General features: G+C 48.4%; 1 protein-coding gene across 1 annotated transcript; it reads left to right on the plus strand.

The window, feature by feature from the left end:
- Positions 1-879: 879 nt before the first annotated feature.
- Positions 880-21,729, plus strand: GCKR (glucokinase regulator). The gene is made up of 19 exons (XM_062209165.1): positions 880-1,254; positions 1,537-1,692; positions 1,871-1,939; positions 2,519-2,587; positions 2,979-3,052; positions 3,404-3,470; positions 3,639-3,692; positions 5,181-5,275; positions 7,781-7,886; positions 10,371-10,489; positions 11,116-11,214; positions 11,421-11,518; positions 11,863-11,939; positions 12,290-12,386; positions 12,566-12,663; positions 12,757-12,840; positions 17,493-17,642; positions 20,358-20,492; positions 21,319-21,729. The coding sequence occupies exons 1-19, from the start codon at positions 1,150-1,152 to the stop codon at positions 21,487-21,489; spliced, it is 1,923 nt and encodes a 640-aa protein (XP_062065149.1). The 5' UTR covers positions 880-1,149; the 3' UTR covers positions 21,490-21,729.
- Positions 21,730-22,105: the final 376 nt, after the last annotated feature.

A 22,105-nucleotide genomic window follows, 5' to 3' on the forward strand; every position in this document is an offset into this window, starting at 1 on the left:
GCGTCTCCTATGGGTCTGACATTACCGTAAGAGCTGAGCGCGGCGATTGTTGAGAGCTAGGTTTAGAGGGAGCGTTCAGGAACAAAGACCTTTGGCTTTTCTCTTTCTTTCTTTCTTTTTCTTTTTTTCTTTTTCTTTTTTTTTTAAGCTCTGCCGCTTTACCGAGCGGTTTTGAAGAAATGAACCTGCGCTTCAGGTAGCCCGCCTGTGAAGCAGAGCCAATGCAAGCCCACAAGGCTCTGCTGAGGACCAAATGAGACGCCCTTAAGGATCGCCGTGTGCATGGGCGATTATGATCATCGGCTCCCACTTAGTGACTTTGTTCACTCAACAACCACAGAGCCTTAAAGTTATTTAAACTCTTTGGCTTAGCATGACATCTGGGAGAGGAGCGTGCCTGAGCGTGGGTCCTGCTGTGGCTGGCTGTGTGACCTTAAGCAACCGACTTCACTTCTCTGAGCCTGGGTGTCTGCATCTGAGCCGTGAGGGTGCCAGCTTGGACTATCCCGGTGTGGATGTGAGAAGCCCGTGGTTCCGTGTTAGTTAAGCGCCGGCTCCCGTTGTGTTTAGGGCACATTCTGTGGTCACTGAGCCTCGCTGCGGGATTTCTATTTCTGCGGCTCTTTTCCCTGGTAATATCCAGTTCAGGGTATGCACTCCAGGGCTCTGAGGCTTCCAGTGCCTTCCTTGCAGAGACGGGAAAACGGGCCAGTGGGGCAGGGCAGGGCAGAACCGTGGATGCTGAGCACGTGATCAAGCCATGGTCCTCTGACTCCTGCTGACCCGAGGACCCTGATCTCTGGCCTCCCAAGGCATCCTGGTCCCAGAGCGCTCTTGCCCAGGCGACCTCTCTGGCCTGGGGGTTGTCTTGCACACCTAGGCTCCAGGTCCTGCAGAGAACAGGCCATTGCACCTGATGGGCAAGAGCAGCAGGACTTCAGGGACCATGGCCAGGGCTGGCGAGTCGGGGGAGCTTGTGAAGGGGAGGCCCAGGAACTCCCCTGGGCTTGCCAGCCACCTGGGGGCCTAGTGACTGGGCAGAGGTGCAGGGGGTGGTGCTCAGAGAGGTGAGTCCCTGGGTTAATCATCGCTGTAGCTCAGATAAGGCCCTGCCAGCTGGAAGTGGTCATTGCCACCAGTGGAGTTTGCATGGCTGAAGAGGCAGGCAGGACAGGGCTCCCACAGAACGGGACCATGCCAGGCACGAAACGCTTTCAACATGTGATTGAGACCCCGGAGCCTGGCGAGTGGGAGGTGAGACCCCCTTCTCCATGTTGGCCTTCTCACTGACTCCGAGGATCACCTTTCATCTGGATTTCCCTCTACCGGAGGTGTTTGCTCAGTTCCTCTGCCCTCCTGTCTTCCTTTTTGATCTTCTTTCCCTAGCAGGTGCAGAGCCCCAAGTGCAGACTAAGTTCCTGGCGTGTGTGTGTGTGTGTGCGTGCAGAGTCCTAACACTGTGCCTGCCACCACTCCCACCTCCTGTTCAGCAGGTTTTACCGTCCAGCCTCCATCTCTATCTCCCCTTCCTCCTAGTTGTCTGGGTATGAGGCTGCTGTGCCAATCACAGAGAAGTCAAACCCACTGACCCGAGACCTGGACAAAGCGGATGCAGAGAGAATTGTGCAGTTGCTGGGGCAATGTGATGCGGAGATCTTCCAGGAGGAAGGGCAAGTCGTGCCCACGTACCAGGTGACCCAGACCCATCCCCTGCGACAGGCAAATCAAGATGCCAACCCTAACCCTAACCCCACCTCAACCTCTGCCCTCTCAGACCATTGCTCCTGATTTTGGAAGCCCCGCGAGCCCTCCCCACCCCCACCCACTGTCCTCCTTCCCTTGGCTTCTGATTGCTACCTGTCCCCCACAGCGACTGTACAGCGAGTCAGTTCTGACCACCATGGTACAAGTGGCTGGGAAAGTTCAGGAAGTGCTGAAGGTACCGTCCCTCCATCTACCTCCTGCCCCGTAACTTTCTCTCTCTGGGGGGAGTGATCTCCATCTCTCACTTTTATAGCTCTCAGTTGTCCCCCTCTGCCAGTCCTCCCTTTTGGGTCCCTGTTGTCATCTTCTTAATCAGGAATGATTATAATAATAACCATTATCCCCATCATACACTAAAATTGGCAATGCGCATTCATAGCCGTTACCTTCCCCGAACCTGCAGACTTGGCATTACTGCCTGTATTTTTTTTTTTTTTTTTTTTTTAGTGAGAAAGACTTAGGAAGGGTAATCACAGTAGATTGCCCAAATACAATTAGCTAATAATTGATGGATGCTGCTGCTTTCATCATTAGTTTTTATTTAGATGACAAAGCTGTCTTTAGTCCTGTCTGGGATAAGTAAGGCTTTGAATAAGTAGCTAAGCTATATCAATCTGAGATTTCTTGCTTGAGTCGAGGGTTCTTTTTGCTACACCAACAGCCTGTGTTCTGTTCAATTTTGCAATGAAAGGAAGGATAAGGAGACCTTCCAGTTCCTCTTCTGTTGCTGACCCAGGGATGGTTCCTTCCTTAGGAGCCTGACGGGGGGCTGGTGGTGCTGAGTGGAGGAGGCACTTCTGGCCGGATGGCGTTCCTCATGTCGGTGAGTACCCCAGTGCCTGCTTTTCCTTCCTCCCCTTTCTGGGGATGACTTTATGAGGACCAGGAAGCTGATCATAGCTAGGCTCCCAGGTGAACCCCTCCCTCAACCTGGACCCCGGGACTGGCTCACTCTCTCTAGTCTCTAAAAGCTGCATCTTCCCATGGAGTCTCATGTCTTCTCAGCCTCTCCCAGTCCTACCAGTCCATTGCCAATTCTCTAAATCTCATGGGCCCCCACTTAATCATTTCCAGATAGCATTTCTAAGTGCTGGATTGCAAGCAGGACTGGGTGAAGACAGCCATTATGCAACGTATGCCTTCTAGGAGTTGAAACTCCACAGCGATTGTTCCTTGGTGGTCCTTACCTCTTCCCGTCCTCTGCCCTTGGACAGGTTTCCTTTAACCAGCTGATGAGAGGCCTCGGACAGAAACCTCTTTACACCTACCTCATTGCAGGAGGTGACAGGTGAGCGAGATGACCCAGGAGTATTTTATTTCACTAGAATAGTAGTTTTTAGAAACTGAATTTGAACGTCTCCAAAAAGAGTTTGCATCCAGTTTACCTTGGTCCCCACCACTCCTAATTGCCTTACACTGGGCCCACTTCACACACTGATGTCGCCTGACTACTGCTTGTAGTTATTTGAATTTTTTTTTTTTTTTGACTCTGGAGTATCTATCATGGTGACCAGCAATCAGTGGTTGCTTGTTCAGTGATAGTTTTCCCTCATTCTCTTCTCTTTAAGGCGGCCTGCCTCAAGAAACCATATGCTTCTCTTCCCAGCCAGTATCACTGACCTTGACTCTGTCCTCTTAGGTCTGTGGTGGCCTCTAGGGAGGGGACAGAAGACAGCGCTCTGCACGGGATTGAGGAACTGAAGAAGGTGTGTGCTTCCCACCGATACTCAGCCAGAGACCCCTAGCTGTTCCTCCTCACAGGACATAAAAACCCCGACATCCAGCCAAAGCCTTCCCCTGCCCTGGTGCTGGTCCTGACATCGGCACACAATGCGTGTGTGCCACCCGTGACCTGGCACTTCCTCCTCTCCTAGGTGGCTGCGGGGAAGAAGAGGGTGATCGTCATCGGCATTTCAGTGGGACTCTCTGTGAGTGTGCGGCAGGTTGAGTGGCTCTGTTCTACAGGGAGGAACGGGGTGGGAAGGACATGGTGTGGAAGCTGGACGGACAAGGTGGAGCTAGGAGACAACGTCTGCGCAAAGGAACTTGATTTTAGTTTCCCTAAGTTGGATCCGGTTTTATGAATGTGGGAAGTGGGGAAGGGGACCTGTCTCAGGATAGCTGTGTATCAATCATCCACAACCAACACAGGTGGACTGACTAGTCCAGGGGTCAGCAAACCACACTGTCAGGTCAATCTTGCCAGCTTCCTGTTTTTGTAAATAAGACTTTATTGGAACATAGCCATTTGTGTTTCCATATGGCCTATGCCTCTTTCATAGCACGACCTTAGGTTGAACAGTTGGACAGAGATCATAGGGCCCACAAAGCCCAAAGCAAATTTACTCTCTAGTCCTTTACAGAAAAATCTGGTCCCTGGACTAGTCCCTTGCTGCTGAAAGCGTGCTTATTAGACATGTAGGATTTCAGGCCCCTCCCCAGACCTGCTGAGTCTAAATTTGCATTTTAATAAGATGCCCAGTGTTTGTTAAGCACTGAACTAGATGAACCCAAGTGTTCTCTCTGCAGCTCTCTGATTCTGAGAATTCACCGAGCAAAAGCTAGATCTCAGCATTGTTAGCCGTCAAAGGGGAACGTAGAGGGAACAGGGCATTGACTTCAAGGAGCTTACAATTTACTCCTGTGGTTTTTCAGACTTTACCATGCAGAAGATTTCCTTGGAGAACTTATTAAAAACCGAGTAGTCTTGGCAAACTTGGTATTTTTTTTTTAAGATTTATTTATTTATTTGAAAGGTAGAGTTAGAGAGACAGAGACAGAAGAGAGAGATCTTCCATCCACTGGTTCACACCCCAAATGGTTGCAATGGCTGAGCTGGGCCAGGATGAAGCCAGAAGCTTCTTCCAGGTCTCCCACCTGAGTGCAGGGGCCCAAGAACTTGTGCCATCTTCTGCTGCTTTCCCAGGCAGATTAGCAGGGAGCTTGATCAGAAGTAGAGCAACCAGGACTCGAACCAGCAGCCATATAGGATGCCAGAGCCACAGGCAGCAACTTTTCCCGCTATGGCACAGCGCTGGCCCCAGCAAACTTGTTACAGATGTGGACCCTGGGGCCAGTGCTGTGGTGTAGTGAGTAAAGACGATGCCTGCAGCCTCGGCCTAGTCCTAGTTGTTGCAGCCATTTGGTGAGTGAACCACTGGATGGAAGATACCTCTCTCTCTCTCTCTCTCTCTCTCTCTCTCTCTCTCTCTCCCTGCTTTTCAAATAAATAATAAATAAATCTAAAACAAAACAATGTGGCCCCTCCCTTTCAGATTCAGATCCAGTAGATCTTCACTGGCACTAGGGACCTGCATTGCTAGCAGGATGTTGAAGGATTCTGATGCACGTGGGCCTCAGGCAACACTCAAAGTACTGCTGTTCCCCATCACCCCCTCCTCTCTCCCTGCTACCAGGCTCCCTTTGTGGCAGGCCAGATGGACTACTGCATGGATAACACAGCTGTCTTCTTGCCAGTCCTGGTTGGTTTCAATCCAGTGAGCATGGCCAGGTGAGCCTTCTATGTTGAAAGACAGAGAGTGGCCAGCCCCGGGGGCGGCTGGGGAACGTAGCAAAGTCTACCGCACAGTCACAGGGAGGACAGATGAGTGTAGTCTCGCTCACCAAACCCGAGCAAACAGGGGTGCCCCACGCTTGGGAGATTTTGGCTTCTTGGTTGGTTGGTGTATTTAGTGTACTTAGTTACTCTCTCTGCTTCAGAAAGGACTGAAGGCAGCTTTACAAATGCTACATAACGTGTAAGAGAGCATGCATTCAAAACAGGGATTTAAGAGGCAAAGACAAGAAGATCCGGAAGATAAAATAGGGTCAGGAAAAATGCGGACGCTAAAGATCTGTGCTTCCATTTGGGGCAAGCTCCAAGCATTGTTTCAAATTAGCATTGGTGTGTGCCAGGAACTGCCGCCTTATTTTAGTGCTCATTCCCTCTGTGCTCCCTCCTGACCGGTCCCCTTCCCGAGAGCCCTGTGCCAACAGATCACCTCCCTCTTTTCTCTGTTTCTTTCTTTCTTTCTTTCTTTTTTTTTTTTTTTTAAGATTTCATTTATTTATTCAAAAGTCAGAGTTACACAGACAGAGGAGAGGCAGAGAGAGAGAGAGGTCTTCCATCTGCTGGTTCACTCCCCAATTGGCAGCAACAGCTGGAGCTGTGCCGATCCGAAGTCAGGAGCCAGGAGCTTCTTCCGGGTGTCCCATGTGGGTGCAGGGTCCCCAGGAATTGGGCCATTTTGTACTGCTATCCCAGGCCATAACAGAGAGCTGGATTGGAAGAGGAGCAGCCGGGAGTAGATATGGATGCTATATGGGATGCCGGCGCTTCAGGCCAGGGCGTTAACCCGCTGCGCCACAGCACCAGCCCTTTTCTCTGTTTCAATGGCTACTTTGTCTGATCTTAGAGAAAAGTCAGTGTGTTAGACCAGCAGCACTCAGATGTGGTTCTGTGCCTGAGCTGCCCTGGGGAGTGTTAAAAAACTTTTAAGAAAGAAGATCCTGAGTCCCTTACATAAGAGGTCTGCTTTTGTAGGTTTGGGGTAAGGCCCAGAAATACCTATTTTTTTTTTTTAAAGCCTCCCTGGGGATTCTGTTAAATAAAGCACTGGAGTGGGCCACCTCATGAAACCAGGTGGCCTGTGCCTGGAGAGATGGCAGCTGAGGCTTGTCACTTTACAGCAGCTGTGACTCTTTCCCGGTGGTCCTGGGGAGAGAGAGCAGCTGGATTCTTTCTCAGATGCTAGGGCTGGGCTTGTAGGATCATTCATAACAAGGTGTAAAGGGTGACCCTTTCCGTGGAGGACTCTTCCCCAGAAATATATCTGCTGCAGTGGATGCTAATTTCAGGCCCTGTGACTAAGGGAAGTGAAGAGCTTCAAACAAAGTAGGCGTGGAGATCTTCCAGTTGTTCCTTAAATCAGTGACTCTTAAACTTGGCTGATCATCAGAGTCATCTGGGAGGCTTTTTAAAAATACAGATGGGGGGGGGGGGCTGTGCTCCAGAACTACTGAATCTGGATCTCAGGTGCATGTCCCACCCCCCAAATGCGTGATTATTAATAAATAAGAGTCTCCAGGTGATTTGGATGCCTAGGCTAGCTGGGGGATCTTGATTTTTCAACCGTATAATAGGGACACTGTCTGCTCTTTATTAGGTCTCTAAGAAGTTTTAAAAATAGTTTAAGGACAAATGATAGGAACTGCGTCACACAAGGGGTAGGAAATAGGTACGATTTGTCAGCCTTAGAAGTAATACAGAAAAAATGTAAAAATTATTAAAGAAGGGATGGAAGCTTGGCAGACCTGGGGAGAGAAGGGAAAGTTGGGGTACCCTGGACAGTGGTAACTCTGGGGTCCTCCTGTAAGGGGTGATTCACAAATGATCCCCTCACAAAGCCATCATGAATCATCCACAGAAGACCCTCAATCTTTCAGATTCTGCGATTTGTAACTAAGCAGATAGCAGGCTCGTGGACACTCTGCTTTGTTCCTGATGAACTCATTCAAGGAATGTTTGCCAACCCTTAGGCGCTACAGACCTTACAGCTTTGTTCCCTTGCTGGGAACTGCATCTCTCTCACAGATTCACTCTTTGGAGGGGCTTCCAGGAACGGGAAAGGCTTCTGATGGACCCTAAGATGGGAACTAAGGGGACAGTTTTGAGAATCAGATGACAGCATTCATTCCTTCAGGGTTCTACAGAACACAAGGCTCGTGTGGCCACAGCAGCAGGACTTATGCAAGAACCAGGATACAAGAAGGCTCTGATCCCAGGCTGGAACTTTAAACTTGAGCATTGGCTTTTCTCTGGGCTCTGGGCTGAAAGTTTCATTAACCTCTGTCCTCGGGGTTCAGGGACATGGTGCCCCATGTGTGCATACCTCTATGAAGTCTTTGACTTCTGACCCCAAACCCAGTGTGGTCTAAGATCCCAGCTCCTCGTTGAAGCCCTTCCTTTAGATACTCATGGACAATCCTTCCATCTCTGTGTCTCTCCGGATCCCAGAAATGACCCCATTGAAGACTGGAGCTCAACATTCCGACAAATCGCAGAACGGATGCTAAAAGTGCAGGAGAAACAGGAAGCTTTTGTGCTCAACCCTGCGGTTGGGGTAGGGCCTCGTTCTTCTTTTCCTATGTGCCTTCCCCTCTCCCCCTGAAACTGAGAATGGCTTGCCATTTGCTTGGACCTCTGGTTTCGGGCTGTATAACATCTTGTCTAAATTCCGGAGGCATGATGTGTCTGCTAACGTTATAAATCACATCCTGATTTCTTGTTTTCCACCTTGTGATGTTTGCCTTCCTGCTGACCCTGGCTCTCAAATCAGCAATCTTTAAACACTTCAGTAGCTCTATTTAAAGGCTCTCTTTTCCATCTGTGTAGAGACACCATTGAATAGCTGTTGTGATGTCTCATTCTGCCTCTTTGTGTATTTAAATTTCAAATATGAACTTTAAAAAAATATGGTGCAGTTTTATCCTTCTGCCTTTTGAAGTTCTTTCCAAAACTGGGTGTGCTTTTCTTTTCTTTTTTTTTTTTTTTTTAAGATTTATTTATTTATTTAGAAAGAGTTGCAGAGAGAGAGAGAGGGAAAGACAGAGAGAAAGAGAGCTTCCTTGGCTGGCGCCGTGGCTTAACAGGCTAATCCTCTGCCTTGTGGCGCCAGCACACCGGGTTCTAGTCCCGGTTGGGGTGCCGGATTCTATCCCGGTTGCCCCTCTTCCAGTCCAGCCCTCTGCTATGGCCCAGGAAGGCAGTGGAGGATGGCCCAAGTCCTTGGGCCCTGCACCCATATCGGAGATCAGGAGAAGCACCTGGCTCCTGGCTTTGGATCAGCGAGATGTGCTGGCCGCAGTGGCCATTGGAGGGTGAAACAACAGCAAAAAGGAAGACCTTTCTCTCTGTCTCTCTCTCTCTCACTATCCACTCTGCCTGTCGAAAAAAAGAAAAAAAAAAAAAAAGAAAGAGAGCTTCCATTCACTGATTTACTCCCCAGATGGACACAACAGCTAGCACTGGGCCAGGCTGAAGCCAGTAACCAGGATCCAGGGGCTTCTTCTGTAGGTGGCAGGGGCCCAGGTACTTGGGCCATCCTCTGCTGCCTATCCCATGCGATTAGCAGGAAGCTGGATCGGAAGTGGAGAAGGTGGGGCATGAACTAGTGCCTATATGGGATGCCAGCATTGTAGACCACAGCTTTACCCTCTATGCCACAATCCAGTCTTTACCAACTATGCCACAATGCTGACCCTTGGGTGTGCCTTTTTAGCTTCTAACGCTGCTATTCCTCTGTTCTCCTCTGGGTGGTAGCTCCATCTCACTGGAACCATCTCCCCTGGCTTTGGCCTTGCGACGGCCTTCACCAAATCACTGCCTATGCCTCCCTCTCCTGGTGGTGGGCACATCTGACATTCCCCTAGAGCCTCCTTTTGTGTGACAGGAAGTCAGAACCTCATGTTATGCCAGAGGTTTGCACCTGCAGCTTCCAGAGCCTCCTTGTGCTTCTCTCCTCTGTGGAACTGTTGACTTTCAATCTTATTTTCTCCATCACTGCTTTGTATGTTTTAGCCTATGTTTGATTGACACATAACTATACATATTTACAGGGTAAAGTGTGACGTTTTAGTGCATGTTTGTGTCACTTAATGACCAGATTAATTAGTGTATTCTTCATCTCAAATATTTATCATGTCTTTGTAGTGAGAACATTCGAGATCCTCTCTTCCAGCTAGTTTGAAATAGACAGCACACCATTCTTAGCTATAGGCACCCTGCTGTGCAATGGAACATTTAACTGCAGTAGAACAATTAACTATTTAACTGTGACATTTCACCCTTTGACCTCTCCCATTCCCCTCTCCCCTTCTCCTCCCCAGCCTCTGGTGACCACCCTTCTATGAGATTGATTTCTTTAGAGTCCACCTATGGGTGAAATCACAGAGCATTTCTCTTTCAGTGTCCATCTTATTTCAGCCAACATAATGCTCACCTGTGTCGGTGTGAATGACAGCATTCCTACTGTTTTATGGCTGAGTAGTATATCATTTTGTAAGTACACCGCCTATTCTCCACCCACTCAGCTGTTGATAGGCACTGAGGTCGATTCTACACCTTGGCTATCGTGGAGAGTGCTGCCATAGGCATAGGAGGGCAGATCCAGCCACTGGGTTTGACAGCCTCCTTGTTGGCATCTCTTTGCCTGTTTGATGTGTTGTATATTTGGACCATTGCAACAGCCACTACACTGCTCTGTCCAAAGCATGTGACATGTGGTCTTTGGATTGACCCATGACAAAGAATGGTGGGCATGGTGGCACAGAAAGAAAAGCATTCTCTGAAAAAAACCCTTGACTCGGTCACCAAGAGATCCAATCCCTGTGACTTCCTCCCCAGAGTCCTGAATGGGCCGTAGGAGTCATCAGAAGTGGCCCCTTTTCTCTCCCTTCTCTTCTTAGTGAAGCCCTCCTTGGCATTCCTCACGGCACACTGGGAGCCACCAGGACTGTCAAGAGGTCACTAAACACGGGTCCTTACCCATAGGCTCCAGCGTCTTCCTTCCTCTCACCTTCCCTCTTGGCTGTCATTGCCTCCCCAGCCTGAGGGTCTCAGTGGTTCCTCCCGGATGAAAGGCGGAAGTGCCACCAAGGTCCTGTTGGAAACCCTGTTATTAGCAGCGCACAAGACGGTGGACCGGGGCATTGCAGCCTCTCCAAAGTAAGGAGGGGCTGGACCGGAGAGAGATCAGAGTCAGGCAGGGGAAGGGGTGGTGTGCACGGGGGACTGGCAAGTCCAGAGCTGTGAAGTGGGCTGGTGGCAGCCAGACTGCCACCCCGCCACCTGCCCCAGGACGGGAGCTGGCAAGTGGATGCTGCTGTTCCTACCACGTGCTTGCGGGGTCCGGCTTGTTTCCAGTGGACTCTGGAGTCCTCAGGGCCAGGCCTAATCCCTGAGCCTGCCTGGGATCTCCAAGGCCAGCCTGGCTCCTGCAGGTCCTTGACTGGGGACAACCCCGGCCATGTAGGGTAGAGCTCGTCCTGCTGTGGGCCTCCTCTCTTCCCCAGGTTTCCTGTCTCGCTTCCAGACTGTTCCTTTTCATCCTCTTCAACTCTCAGACCCCACCCTCTTCCCAATGCCCCCACAATGCTCTTACCCCTCTTCCCGTCCTTGAGTTTTCTGCCCACTGAAGCCCTTTCTGATCTTCCCGAATGCAGTCTGCTCTACTCTCTGTGTACCCAGCAGGACCAGCAGACTTGGGTTTTAAGGGGGGGGGGGTTGGAGGGTACCTAGGCTTTCTGAGAGGGCGCTGGGCCCTCCCTGGCAGCTGGTGGCCTTTTTCCCAGATGCCTCCTGGAAATCCTGCGGACATTTGAGCGGGCTCATCAGGTCACCTACAGCCAAAGCCCCAAGATTGCCGCCCTGATGAAGCAAGTCAGCAGCAGGTGTGTAGATGTGTGTGTGGCCTGGGTGGGGGTCGCCCTGAGGGCAGGGGCCTTCCCTGAGACCTGGTCAGGTGGTGAGGGCGATGCGTCTGTGTGTTGGCAGGCCATGGCAGGCTTCTTGTTTGTTTACTACCACTGTGCTCTTCCAAGTGCCTCTCTGACCTCTTCACTGTGGTCTCTCCTGTCCTGGCCCCGACTCCTCTCAGCCTGAAGAAGAAAGGCCGTGTGCACTTGGTCGGCTGGCAGACCCTGGGCATCATTGCCATCATGGACGGAGTTGAATGCATCCACACCTTTGGCGCTGGTGGGGACCTCGGTCCAGACGTCTTTCCTGATTCCTCCTGATCCCAACCACGCTGGCCACTGGCCAGACACTGTCCCACCAAACCGCGGGGGTTCCTCTATGCCCAGCCTGCCCTATTTAAATAAGCATAACGGTCAAATGCTTCTTCCATCGAACCCCAGCTCAGTGTTTGATTACTTAACTCCTACTCCTGTGCTTTGCTCTGGTCTCCCTCATGGGTTACTCCTCATCCTCTGCTCCACCTGCTGTCTTCCCCTCCCAGCCCCATGGACACCCCCATGGTCTAGAACCCCGCTTTCCTGTAACACCCACCACTTCTATCTCCCTGTCCTTAAATTCCCCAGATTTCCGAGATATCCGTGGCTTTCTCATGGGTGATCACAGTGACATGTTTAACCAGAAAGCTGAACTCACCAACCAGGTCAGAGGAAGACGGGACCTGGGGTGGTTGTGAAGGTCATCGGTGTGCAGAGGGTGGGAGGGAAGGAGAAGAGAATGGAGGGTGCACATTAGGAGAGATGGTCCAGAGAAGGGGTGGTGAGTGAGAGGTCAGGAGTTCTGGGGCAGCACAGGAAGTGTGGAAAGCTGTGTTCACCCCCCGAGCCTGGCTCCACACCACTGACTTCCCACCTCCTCTTGGGCAATATACTTTGCTAGTGGGAGCCTCAGGTTTCCATCTGTGGCAGCTGCCCTCCAGGGTCCTCCTGTGTCTTCAAGTCTGTGTTCCACTGTGCTTGCCTGGAAGGACTTTCCCATCTTCTCCTGCCCCAGGGTCCCCAGTTCACCTTCTCCCAGGAGGACTTCCAGACTTCCATCCTGCCCTCCCTCACAGACATTGACACTGTGGTCTTCATCTTCACTCTGGATGGTGAGGGGGATGATGGGAGTGGGGGGTTGGGAGGGCGGAGGTGGTAGGGAGCTCAGAGGAGCTGTTGATTCTCTGAGTTCACGGGAGGAATGGGATGAGAGGCCTGAATGGACCCTAGGGTAGTGGGAATGACAGCAGCCCAGCAGCCTTTTGATTCTGATGCCTTCCCGGTCTCCTAGACAACCTCTCAGAGGTGCAGACACTGGTGGAGCAGGTGAAAGAGAAGACCAGCAACATCCAGGCCCTGGTGCACAGCACTGTGGGGCAGTCCCTGCCGGTGAGGGTCCCGCCTTGAGGAGGGGGCTCTAGCTGGCAGTTACAGCCAGGCCTTCCTGGAAAGACCTCTCCTCTCACCTGTCTTTCTCTTCAGAGCCCCCTGAAGAAGCTCTTTCCTTCCATCATCAGCATCACATGGCCACTGCTCTTCTTTGAGTATGAAGGGAACTTCATCCAGGTATGGGGAATGACAAGGTGATCCCTTCAGTGAGGGGCTCTTTTGAAGGCTATGTCTCCCCACAAAGCCAACTGGGCAAGTTCTTGAGTTACCAGACTACTAGTTAGAGTTTCCAAGGCAACGAGCTACTGAGTTCACTTCTCTCTAGGAATATGCTAAAGGCATGGTATAGGCCACTGGACAGAAATCTCATTTGTCCTTTGGAACAGGTTGATCATCAATACCATAGTCATCTTCATTATCCAAAAGCCATTAAGGCATTTTTTTTTGATAAGTTATACTCTGTTTATATCACTGCAGATCATGTTTAGCCTTTTTGTGCTAATAAAATTATGATCTAGTATAAGCACTAATAATAAACATAGACATAATCATCAGTTTCTGTGCACATTGCAATTTAGTTTGGAATTGGCATGAAGAGATCTAGATGCCGATTGCTGTGTGGGCCATAAAAGACAGCAATTTTACATCTTTTTTTTAAGTCTATCTATCTATCACCTATTTATTTATTTGAAAGTCAGAGCAATTTACTTATTTGAAAGTCAGAGCGACAGCGAGAGAGAGAGAGAATCTTCCATTTGCTGGTTCACTCTCCAAATGGTTGCAACAACCAGGTCCGGGGCCAGGCAGAAGCCAGGAGCCAGGAATTCCCTCTGGGACTCCCACCTTTGTAGCAAGGGCTCAGGTACAAGGGCCATCTTCTGTTACCTCCCTAGACATATTAGCAGGAAGCTGGGTTGTTAGCAGAGCAACCAGGACTCAAGCTGGCACTCCAATATGGGATGCTGGCATTGCAAGTGGCAGCTTAAACACTGAGCCACAATGCTAGCCCACTGGGTTTCCGTTTTCTTCACACACTGCCAGCGCAGCCATCACAGAGCAGAACCTGGGCCCCAAAGGGAAAGATGCAGTCTCTTACCCATTATTCAGAACACCTCCTTTAGCAACCCTCTAGGCAAGCATGCTGCCTCACCTGCTGTTGGAACTCTTACGGCGGCTTCTATCCTAGGCAGGGGATCCGCTTCCCTTCCAATGTGTATGTTTGTCTTCCTTCCAAACAGTGCTCATTGGTCACATCTCTACTGCATGCTCTGCACGTCCATTGTCTCCTTTGAGATCTCCCATCTTCTAAGACATCTTCTCTAATTGAGCTCACGTCACCTTAGCTGCTCAGTTGTTATATTCTTCTCCACACTGGGATAGCCTGTCACACTTTACAAAGTATCTCATATACCTTATCTCCGTTCTCACAACAATCTGCTAAAGAATGTCTATTTAATATTGCCATTTCATGGTTGAAACCAAGAGATTGTGATCATGGCTATTTAGCTAAAATAGGAGTCAGGATTTGAACTCAAGGCTTGTGACTCTAAATCCATGGTTTATTCGCCATATAAAATTTTTAGTTGTATGTAAGAACCAGGTTCTTTCTCTCTTTCTCTCTTTTCCCTTTCTCTCTTTCTTTCTCTCTCTCTTTCTCTCTCTCTCTCTCTCTTTCTCTCTCTCTTGCTCTCTTTCTCTCTTTCTTTCATTCTCTCTCTCTTTCTTTCTTTCAACAAACATCATATGCCAGGTACTATTCCAGGGATAAGGAAAATAGTAGAGAATGGTATTTGTGATCTTCTAAGCAATTGTAGCTTAAAAGAAAAAGCTTATGATAGTAATATACTTTCATCCACTGGTTCACTCCCAAATGGCTGCAATGACCGGAGCTGGGCCAATCTGAAGCCAAGAGCCAGGAGCTCCCATGTAGGTGCAGGGGCTCAAGCACTTGGGCCATCTTCTGCTGCTTTCCCAGTTGCATTAGTAGGGAGCTGGATCAGAAGTGGAGCAGCTAGACACAGACCAGGGCCCTATGGGATGCTGGTGTCACAGGTGGTAACTTAACCCATAATGCTACAACACTGGCCCCCATGTACTGCTTTAATAAGTCTTCTGGGTATATTCACTCATTCTTTTTGGAAGGTATTTATTTATTTATTTCTTCTTACTGATTTGTAAGAAGGGGTATTTATAGACAGTAGCCTTTTTTGTTGTTCTAGATTTTTTTCTGTCTATTATATTTTTATAATAGTGATGCAGAGACATTTAAATTTTTATGTAGTCAAATCTACCAATCTTTTCCTTTGTGAATTTTGTCTTTTGCTTTCTGCTGGCTTTATTCCTTTAACTGGATTGTAACTGTTTGAAACAGGAGACATCCATTAGGGCTGGTAGATCTTTAGCTGTAGAAATATTTTTGATACAAACTGCCCCCACATCCTTAATCTGAAAAATTTCAAACATACAGAGAAATTGCAAGAATAGTGCAATGAGCACCCATATGCTTTTCCCTAAATTCAACAATCATTAACATTTTCCACATTTGTTTCACCTCTTCTTTCCTCTGAATCATTTGAAAGATAATCAGAGCTATCACGACACTTCACAGTAATTACTTTGGCATGTGTCCCCTAAGAACAAGGGCATCTGTTTACATACGTATGGTATAATTATCCACTCAGGAAAATAGCAATTAATAAAAATACTACTGTCTAATATCCAGACCATATTCAAACTGCCCTCCATTCTCCCGTATTGTTTTTATTTTTCTGGATCCAGGATCCAACCAAAGATAACTCATTGCATTTAGTTATCAGGTCTCTGTGGTTTCCTTTAATCTAGCTGAGTTCCTCGGTCTTCTTTCTTTTTTTGTCTTCGGTGACATTGATGTTTAAGAAGTCTAGGCCATTGTCTTCCAGAACGTGCCTCACTTTGGATTGGCCTGGTTGTTTCTGCCTTATGTTTGGGGCCCATTTTTTGGCGTGAGTACTGCAAAGGGGAGGTGGTGTCCTAATCAGGGCATCACAGCAGCAGGTGCCTGATGTCAGCTTGTCACTCTGTTGGTGACACCGCGTTTGATCGTTGGTGAAAGTAGTGCCTGCTAGCATTCTCTGTGTCCTGTTCCTCAGGAATCTCCCATGATCTCAGCATCCACCATGATCACTGGCTGAATCAGTTTCTGACTGGGGTGGCTTTGCTATTTCTAGCCCTCTGTCTACGTTATGACTTGTATTCTTCTGTACAGCAAAACTTTCTCTTCTCCCTCCTAGCCATTTCTGTTTGTTTGCTTAGTATTTGTATAGATTCATGAGTGTGGTGTTGTAAAATGTGTTTTAATCCATTTTGTCATTATTCACTCATTTTAATACTCAAAATGATTCTTGTGATATAGTCACATCAGTATTTGAATCCTGTGCTATATTTCTTTTTGTGGGGAAAAAAAAAAAGAAGAAAGGAAATCCACTTATTTTTAAGCAAGGGATAGAATCCTTTTGTATCTTATAGGTTTTGTGTAACAAGATACTCCAAAAATCATGCCACTGCTGTTTATTGGTCTCTTTCTTACTATTATTTACATTGCTGTGTGTCCAAGTACACTATTTCACCCAGTTAATATTGTAGGGAGGAACCCAAAAACACGGTCACAGATTCAATTGTCCTTTCTCTGGTCCAGCCCTGGAGTCGCAATCCTTCCAGGGAATCCTCATTCTCCCTGGGTTCTATTATTAAAACTCTAGTCGCTAGGTGTATTCACACTGCTGCTGGTATGTCTTTGCCTCTAATCTCTATCAGTACAAACAACAAGGGCACGTGTGTGTGTACTATATATGTGCTCATATATATTCTGACTTTTCTTCCTCTTTTCCTTTAGCAAGAACATTGATTTACAACATCATCAACATATTTATTCAGTCCTAAAATATACACTAAACAGTTGTAGAGTTGCTACCCTAATACCATCTATCACCTACAAAAGTTACCCAAAAATGTTCAAGATTTCTTTGCAGTTCTTCTTGTTTTATGATCATATCCCACTAAAAGTATATAATCAGAGTGAAGTATTGACAAATAATTTGAATTGATTCTTTTTTCCTCTGTAGTGATGTTATCAATGTAATAAACAGTTAGGTTCACTGTTTTCTTTTTTAAAAAAATTATATATCTTTTGAAAGAGAGAGCGATAGAGAGGAAGAGAGAAAGAGAAAGATCTTCTGTCTGCTGGTTCACTCCCCCAAATGATTGCAGTGGCTGGGGCTGGCCCAGGCTGAAGCCAGGAGCCCAGAGTATCATCCAGGTCTCCCACATGGGTGGCAGAGGCCTTGAGCCATTAAGCTACAGCTTGGGATGACTGCGCCCCATATTGGAATCCTTAGGTTCGAGTCCCAGCTACGGTCCCCATTTCAGCTTCCTGCTAATGTACACCCTGTGAGGCAGTGGGTGATGGCTCAAGTACTTGAGTCCTTGACACCCAATCAAGTTCTGAGCTCTTAGCTTCAGCACGGCCCAGCCCCGGCCGTTGCAGGCATTTGGAGAATGAATCAGTGGATGGGAGCTTGCTCTCTCTCTCCCTCTCTCTCTCTCTGCTTTTCAAGTAAAATTAATTCATTAAAACATGCTCAAACATGAGTGAAGGCTCCGGGTTTGCATGGGACAGTCCTGGTTTGCACTTATCGTCTCCAACAATTAGACCTTGAGTTGGTCAAACAAATCATATCTGCATTTTGGTCCCTTGTTTTCAACTGTTGATTTCCTGTCAGATAATAGGGCCCTATCCAACCTGCTTTCTCATTTCCTCTAATTTTCAACACTCTTGTGTCTCCCCTTTTTAGAAGTTCCAGCGTGAGCTCAGCACCAAATGGGTGCTGAATACGGTGAGTACAGGGGCCCACGTGCTTCTTGGGAAGATCCTACAAAACCACATGTTGGAAATCCGCATTAGCAACTCCAAGCTCTTCTGGCGGGCCCTGGCCATGCTGCAGGTAGGGGCGTGAGCGGGAGGGGCGGGGTGGGTCTGGCCTCAGTGCCCAGGCTGTCACAGGAGGGCGCTTTGCAGAGCTGTGGAGATATGTAGGGTAAGGGCTGACTTTTCCCCTGAGTTCCTCTCATGCTTCTGCTAGGTGCATCCTTTCCTTTAAGAAATTTTTGTGGAACTATAAACGATAGGAAGGATTCTTTTAGTTCCAAGTGTGCGACAGAAACTAGGTTTATACTGGTTCATACTGGTTCATGCTGGTTCACACTAACCAAGGCAAATGACTGAACAGCCCCAGAGCAGCTGGATTCAGATACTCTAATGATGAGCTCCAGAACCTTCAGGCCTTAGCTCTGCCTTCCTCTGGGTTTCACTCATTCTCAGGTAGGTTTTCTCCATTAAGTGGCAAATCAGCCATCCATAGTGCCAGACTGACGTCTAACCAACTTAGCAACCTTCGTGGGGAGAAAGTTGATTTGTCCACACGATTCTCACAAATGCCAGGGGGAAGGCTCTCATTGGTTCGGCTTGGGTCACATGCACAACCTGGAACCAACTCCTGAGCTCAAGGGGAAAGAGCACTGCATCCACACTCGTCCATGGACTTCCAGGATAGTAGTGTAGGAAGGGCTGGGAGGTGAGCCTCCGTCTAGCGTCATGGCCTGAGCACGCAGAGCAATGGTTCCCCAGGGGAAAACCAAGGTGTTGATGCCAGAAAGAGGAGGAATGGATGCTGAGCAGATAGCGTGACAGATGGCCATGGAAATATGGCTGCCAGATTTAGCAAAGTAAAATGCAGGACACTCAGTTAAATTTGCATTTCAGATAAATAAGGAATAATTTTTAGCGTAAAATGTCCTATGCAATATTTGGCACATATATAATTTTTTTCATTATTTATCTGAAATTCAAATGTAACAGGATGTCCTATGGTTTTAGTGCTAAATCCAGTGAAAGGAATCAGTCAGTGAGCATCTAGCAAGCACACCAGGTCCCTAAGACAATCTCTGGTCATCACTGAAGTCCAGAGGAACTACAGAAGAGGTGGAGGTGGAGTCCGCACACACTACAGCAAAACAGAGGCTCCACGGAAGAGGTGATATTTACTCTAGGCCTGCTGGTTAAGGACTTGGGTAGATGCAGGACTGAAAGGCTTTCCTATAAAAAGGAACACTGACCAGAGAGGGGATGGGTTAGAGGGGAGCAGGAAGGGGAGTAAACACAAAAGGTTAGAACCAGACAGGAATCTGAACTTGCCGGTGCTTTCCAAAACACGGCCACCAGCCACACGCCATTACTGAACCTCGAAATGTGGCTAGTGTGGCTGAGAAACTGAATTTTAGTTTTATTTAAAAATTAAAGCAGTTTTTTTTTTCATTAAATGCAACTTTATTGTTTTGGTAGGACTACGTTTAAATCAAGGTATTCTATGATTGTAAAATACACACCAGATATCGAAGACTTATTGCAAAAATATTGTAAAATACCTCATAACTTTTAATATTGCTTACATGCTGAAATACTTTATATATCTCATTAAATTATTAAAAATTAATTTTCCTATTCTTTATATTTTTTATTTTAATTCTATTTGAAAGGCAGAGACAGAGAAACAGATAGACAGAAAGAGATCTTCCATCCACTAGCTCTTTCCCCAAATGCTCACAGCAAGCAAGATTGGGCCAGGATGAAGCCTGGAGCTAGGAACTCAATCCAATTCTCCCATGTGGTTGTCAGGGACCCAAGTACTTGCGCCATCACCTGCTGTCTCCCAGGGTACACACCAGCAGGAAGCTGGACTCAGAAGCACAGCCTGAAGGCTGTCATGGGCTGCAGCCATCCCAAGCAACATCTTAACTGCTGCACCAAATGCCTACGTCCCACCTCTCTTTTAATGTATCTATTAGAAAACTTAAAATTACACATGCTGCTTGCAGTATATTTCTACTGGACAGCGCTGAGCTAGATAGAGGGACAGGTAGTGACAAAACGGAAGCAGTATCTGCAGATGAACTGTCTTGACAGCAGTGTGCAGGATGCTTTAATTAAGGAGAAAACTGGAGGGAGGGCGTACATTTTAAGATTAGCAACCTATGAAGTTGGTGGGACACAGCTGAGAATTTGTCCAATCTGCCATTAGTTCTGCAGTTTAACCCAGCCAATCAAGGCCCACCACCGATTTTTTTTTTAAGATTTATTTATTTTACTTGAAAGTCAGAGTTACATATAGAGAGAAGGAGAGGCAGAGAGAGAGAGAGAGAGAGAGAGAGAGAGAGAGAGGGAGGGAGGGAGAGAGAGAGTCTTCCATCCACTGGTTCACTCCCCAACTGGCTGCAATGGCTGGAGCTGGGCCCATCCAAAGCCAGGAGCCAGGAGCTTCTTCCAGGTTTATCACATGGGTGCAAGGGCCCAAGGGCTTGGGCCATCTTCTACTGCTTTCCCAGGCCATAGCAGAGAGCTGGATAGGAAGTGGAGCAGCCGGGACTGGAACCAGCGCCCATGTGGTATGCCGGCACTGCAGGTGGCAGCTTTACCTGCTACACCACAGCACCAGCCCCATCCACCACCTATTTTAACTCCATTTTCCCCATCCCTGGGAATTATGGGACTGTCTATGTTCCTTCTTCAGTATCCCAGCCTCCCACCTTCCCAGTTCTTCCTTGACCTCACTCAGTTCTCCTGGCTTTCTCGCCTGGAACTGACCTTACCACTTGTTCCACAGCGGTTCTCTGGACAGTCCAAGGCGCGATGCATTGAAAGCCTACTCCAAGCGATTCACTTTCCTCAGCCGTTGTCAGATGATATTCGGGCTGCTCCCATCTCCCGCCACATCCAGGTTGCACACTGCAAAGATCAGGTATCCTGCCCAATGGCTGGTCTTTCAACACTTAGTGAGTACTTCAATGTGTCGGGAACTTTGCTTGACACTGGGTTTACAAAGTTCAGTGACATTCTGTCCACCAGGAGCTCCTCATTCATGTGACAGTGACAAACGGTCACAGAGTTGTGAAAAAGGTACTGCAGAGGCATAGGAAACGGGTCTTCAGTTCTGCCTAGAGGAGCATCAGAAAGGGAGGGGGGCGTGTTTGGACTGGGTTTTAAGGAAGAATAGGAGTTTTTTGGTTCCTCTCTGCTGTTGACCCACTGTATTACCACTTTCTAGTCTTCTTTTATTTTTAAAAGATTTATTAGTTAATTATTTGAAAGGCAGAGTTATAGAAAGAGAAGGAGAGACAGAGAGAGAGAGAGAGAGAGAGAGAGACAGAGACATAGAGAGAGAGGAGAGGCAGAGAGAGCGATCTTCCCACTGCTGGTTCCCTCCCCGAGTGGCTGCAACAGCCAGGCTGAAGCCAGGAGCTGGGAGCTTTATCTGGGTCTCCCACGTGGTTGTAGGGGTCCAAGTACCTGGACCATCCTGCGCTGCTTTCCCAGGCACATTAGCAGGGAGCTGGATCAGAAGCAGAGCAGCCGGCACTGGAACCGGTGCCCATATGGGATGCCTGCATCACAGATGGCCGCTTAACCTGCTGTGCCACAACTCCGGCCCCCACCACTTTGTAGTCTTGGTGACTTTGTATTCTTGCATCCACCCTGGTGGATCCTGACTCCCACTCTGAGTGCTCGAACTCCTCCAGATGACCTCACTGTCTCAGCCCTCAGTTCGTCTTGCCTCTTCCCCACAGGTGATTCCCGTAGCCTTGCTGAGCCTCCTATTCCGGTGCTCCATCCCTGAGGCTCAGGCGCACCTGGCTGCGGCTGCTTCCATCTGCGAGGCTGTCAGGAGCGCCCTCACTGGGCCCGGCCGGAAGCGCAGCGCGGACCCCCAGGAGGCTCCGGAACCTGCTGTGCAGTGAACTGATGTTTCCGGGCGTGTGAAGACGGCCCAGCCAGCGGGGTCCGAGGGGACTTGTGCCAGCAGCACATGTGATGGGAGGAAGAAGCCCAGTTTCCAGGGGTACCTACAGCTCAACATGGGAAGAAAGAGTCTGACCACCCTGGAGGAGACGTTCTTGTTCTTGACCCAATGGTTTCCATGTTCACTGGCTTATTCTGATATCAAAAATAAAATCCAGTGTCTTGTTTTGGAAAGTTAACCTTCCAAGGTCAGTAAACAGACTCAGTGGGTGAGAAGTGGGACAGGACGGATGGCAGAGGTTGATCTCAACATCAGATTCTTTAATTCTTACCCCATCCCTCTTTGTGTGGCCCCGATCAAACGTGATTCTAGCATCACAATATCCCCCAGTTCCAACATACAGGCACATGCATATGCACATGGGCACACACTCCGATCACACAGACACAAATCAAGAAGTGGGAACTTTAAGATAATTCCTAACATAAGGCACCCAGGGAAAGGCAATCTTGATTCGACATGACAGAATCCTTATCACTAGAATGAATTCTACACCCAGATATTAGATTATGAAGTAGGGGTTGCATCCCCAGCCCCAGGTTTGTAGGAGGAAC

The sequence above is a fragment of the Lepus europaeus genome, chromosome 13, assembly GCF_033115175.1.
Source record: "Lepus europaeus isolate LE1 chromosome 13, mLepTim1.pri, whole genome shotgun sequence".
NCBI lineage: Eukaryota > Metazoa > Chordata > Mammalia > Lagomorpha > Leporidae > Lepus > Lepus europaeus.

What these genes read in the sequence shown, in the direction of transcription:
- GCKR (XM_062209165.1), top strand. Translation starts at nt 1,150, where the DNA reads ATGGCTGAAGAGGCAGGCAGGACAGGGCTCCCACAGAACGGGACCATG. An exon ending in CATCCACACCTTTGGCGCTG is followed by an intron (nt 11,519 to 11,862) that starts GTGGGGACCTCG and finishes TAAATTCCCCAG; the next exon opens with ATTTCCGAGATATCCGTGGC. An exon ending in CTTCATCTTCACTCTGGATG is followed by an intron (nt 12,387 to 12,565) that starts GTGAGGGGGATG and finishes CCGGTCTCCTAG; the next exon opens with ACAACCTCTCAGAGGTGCAG.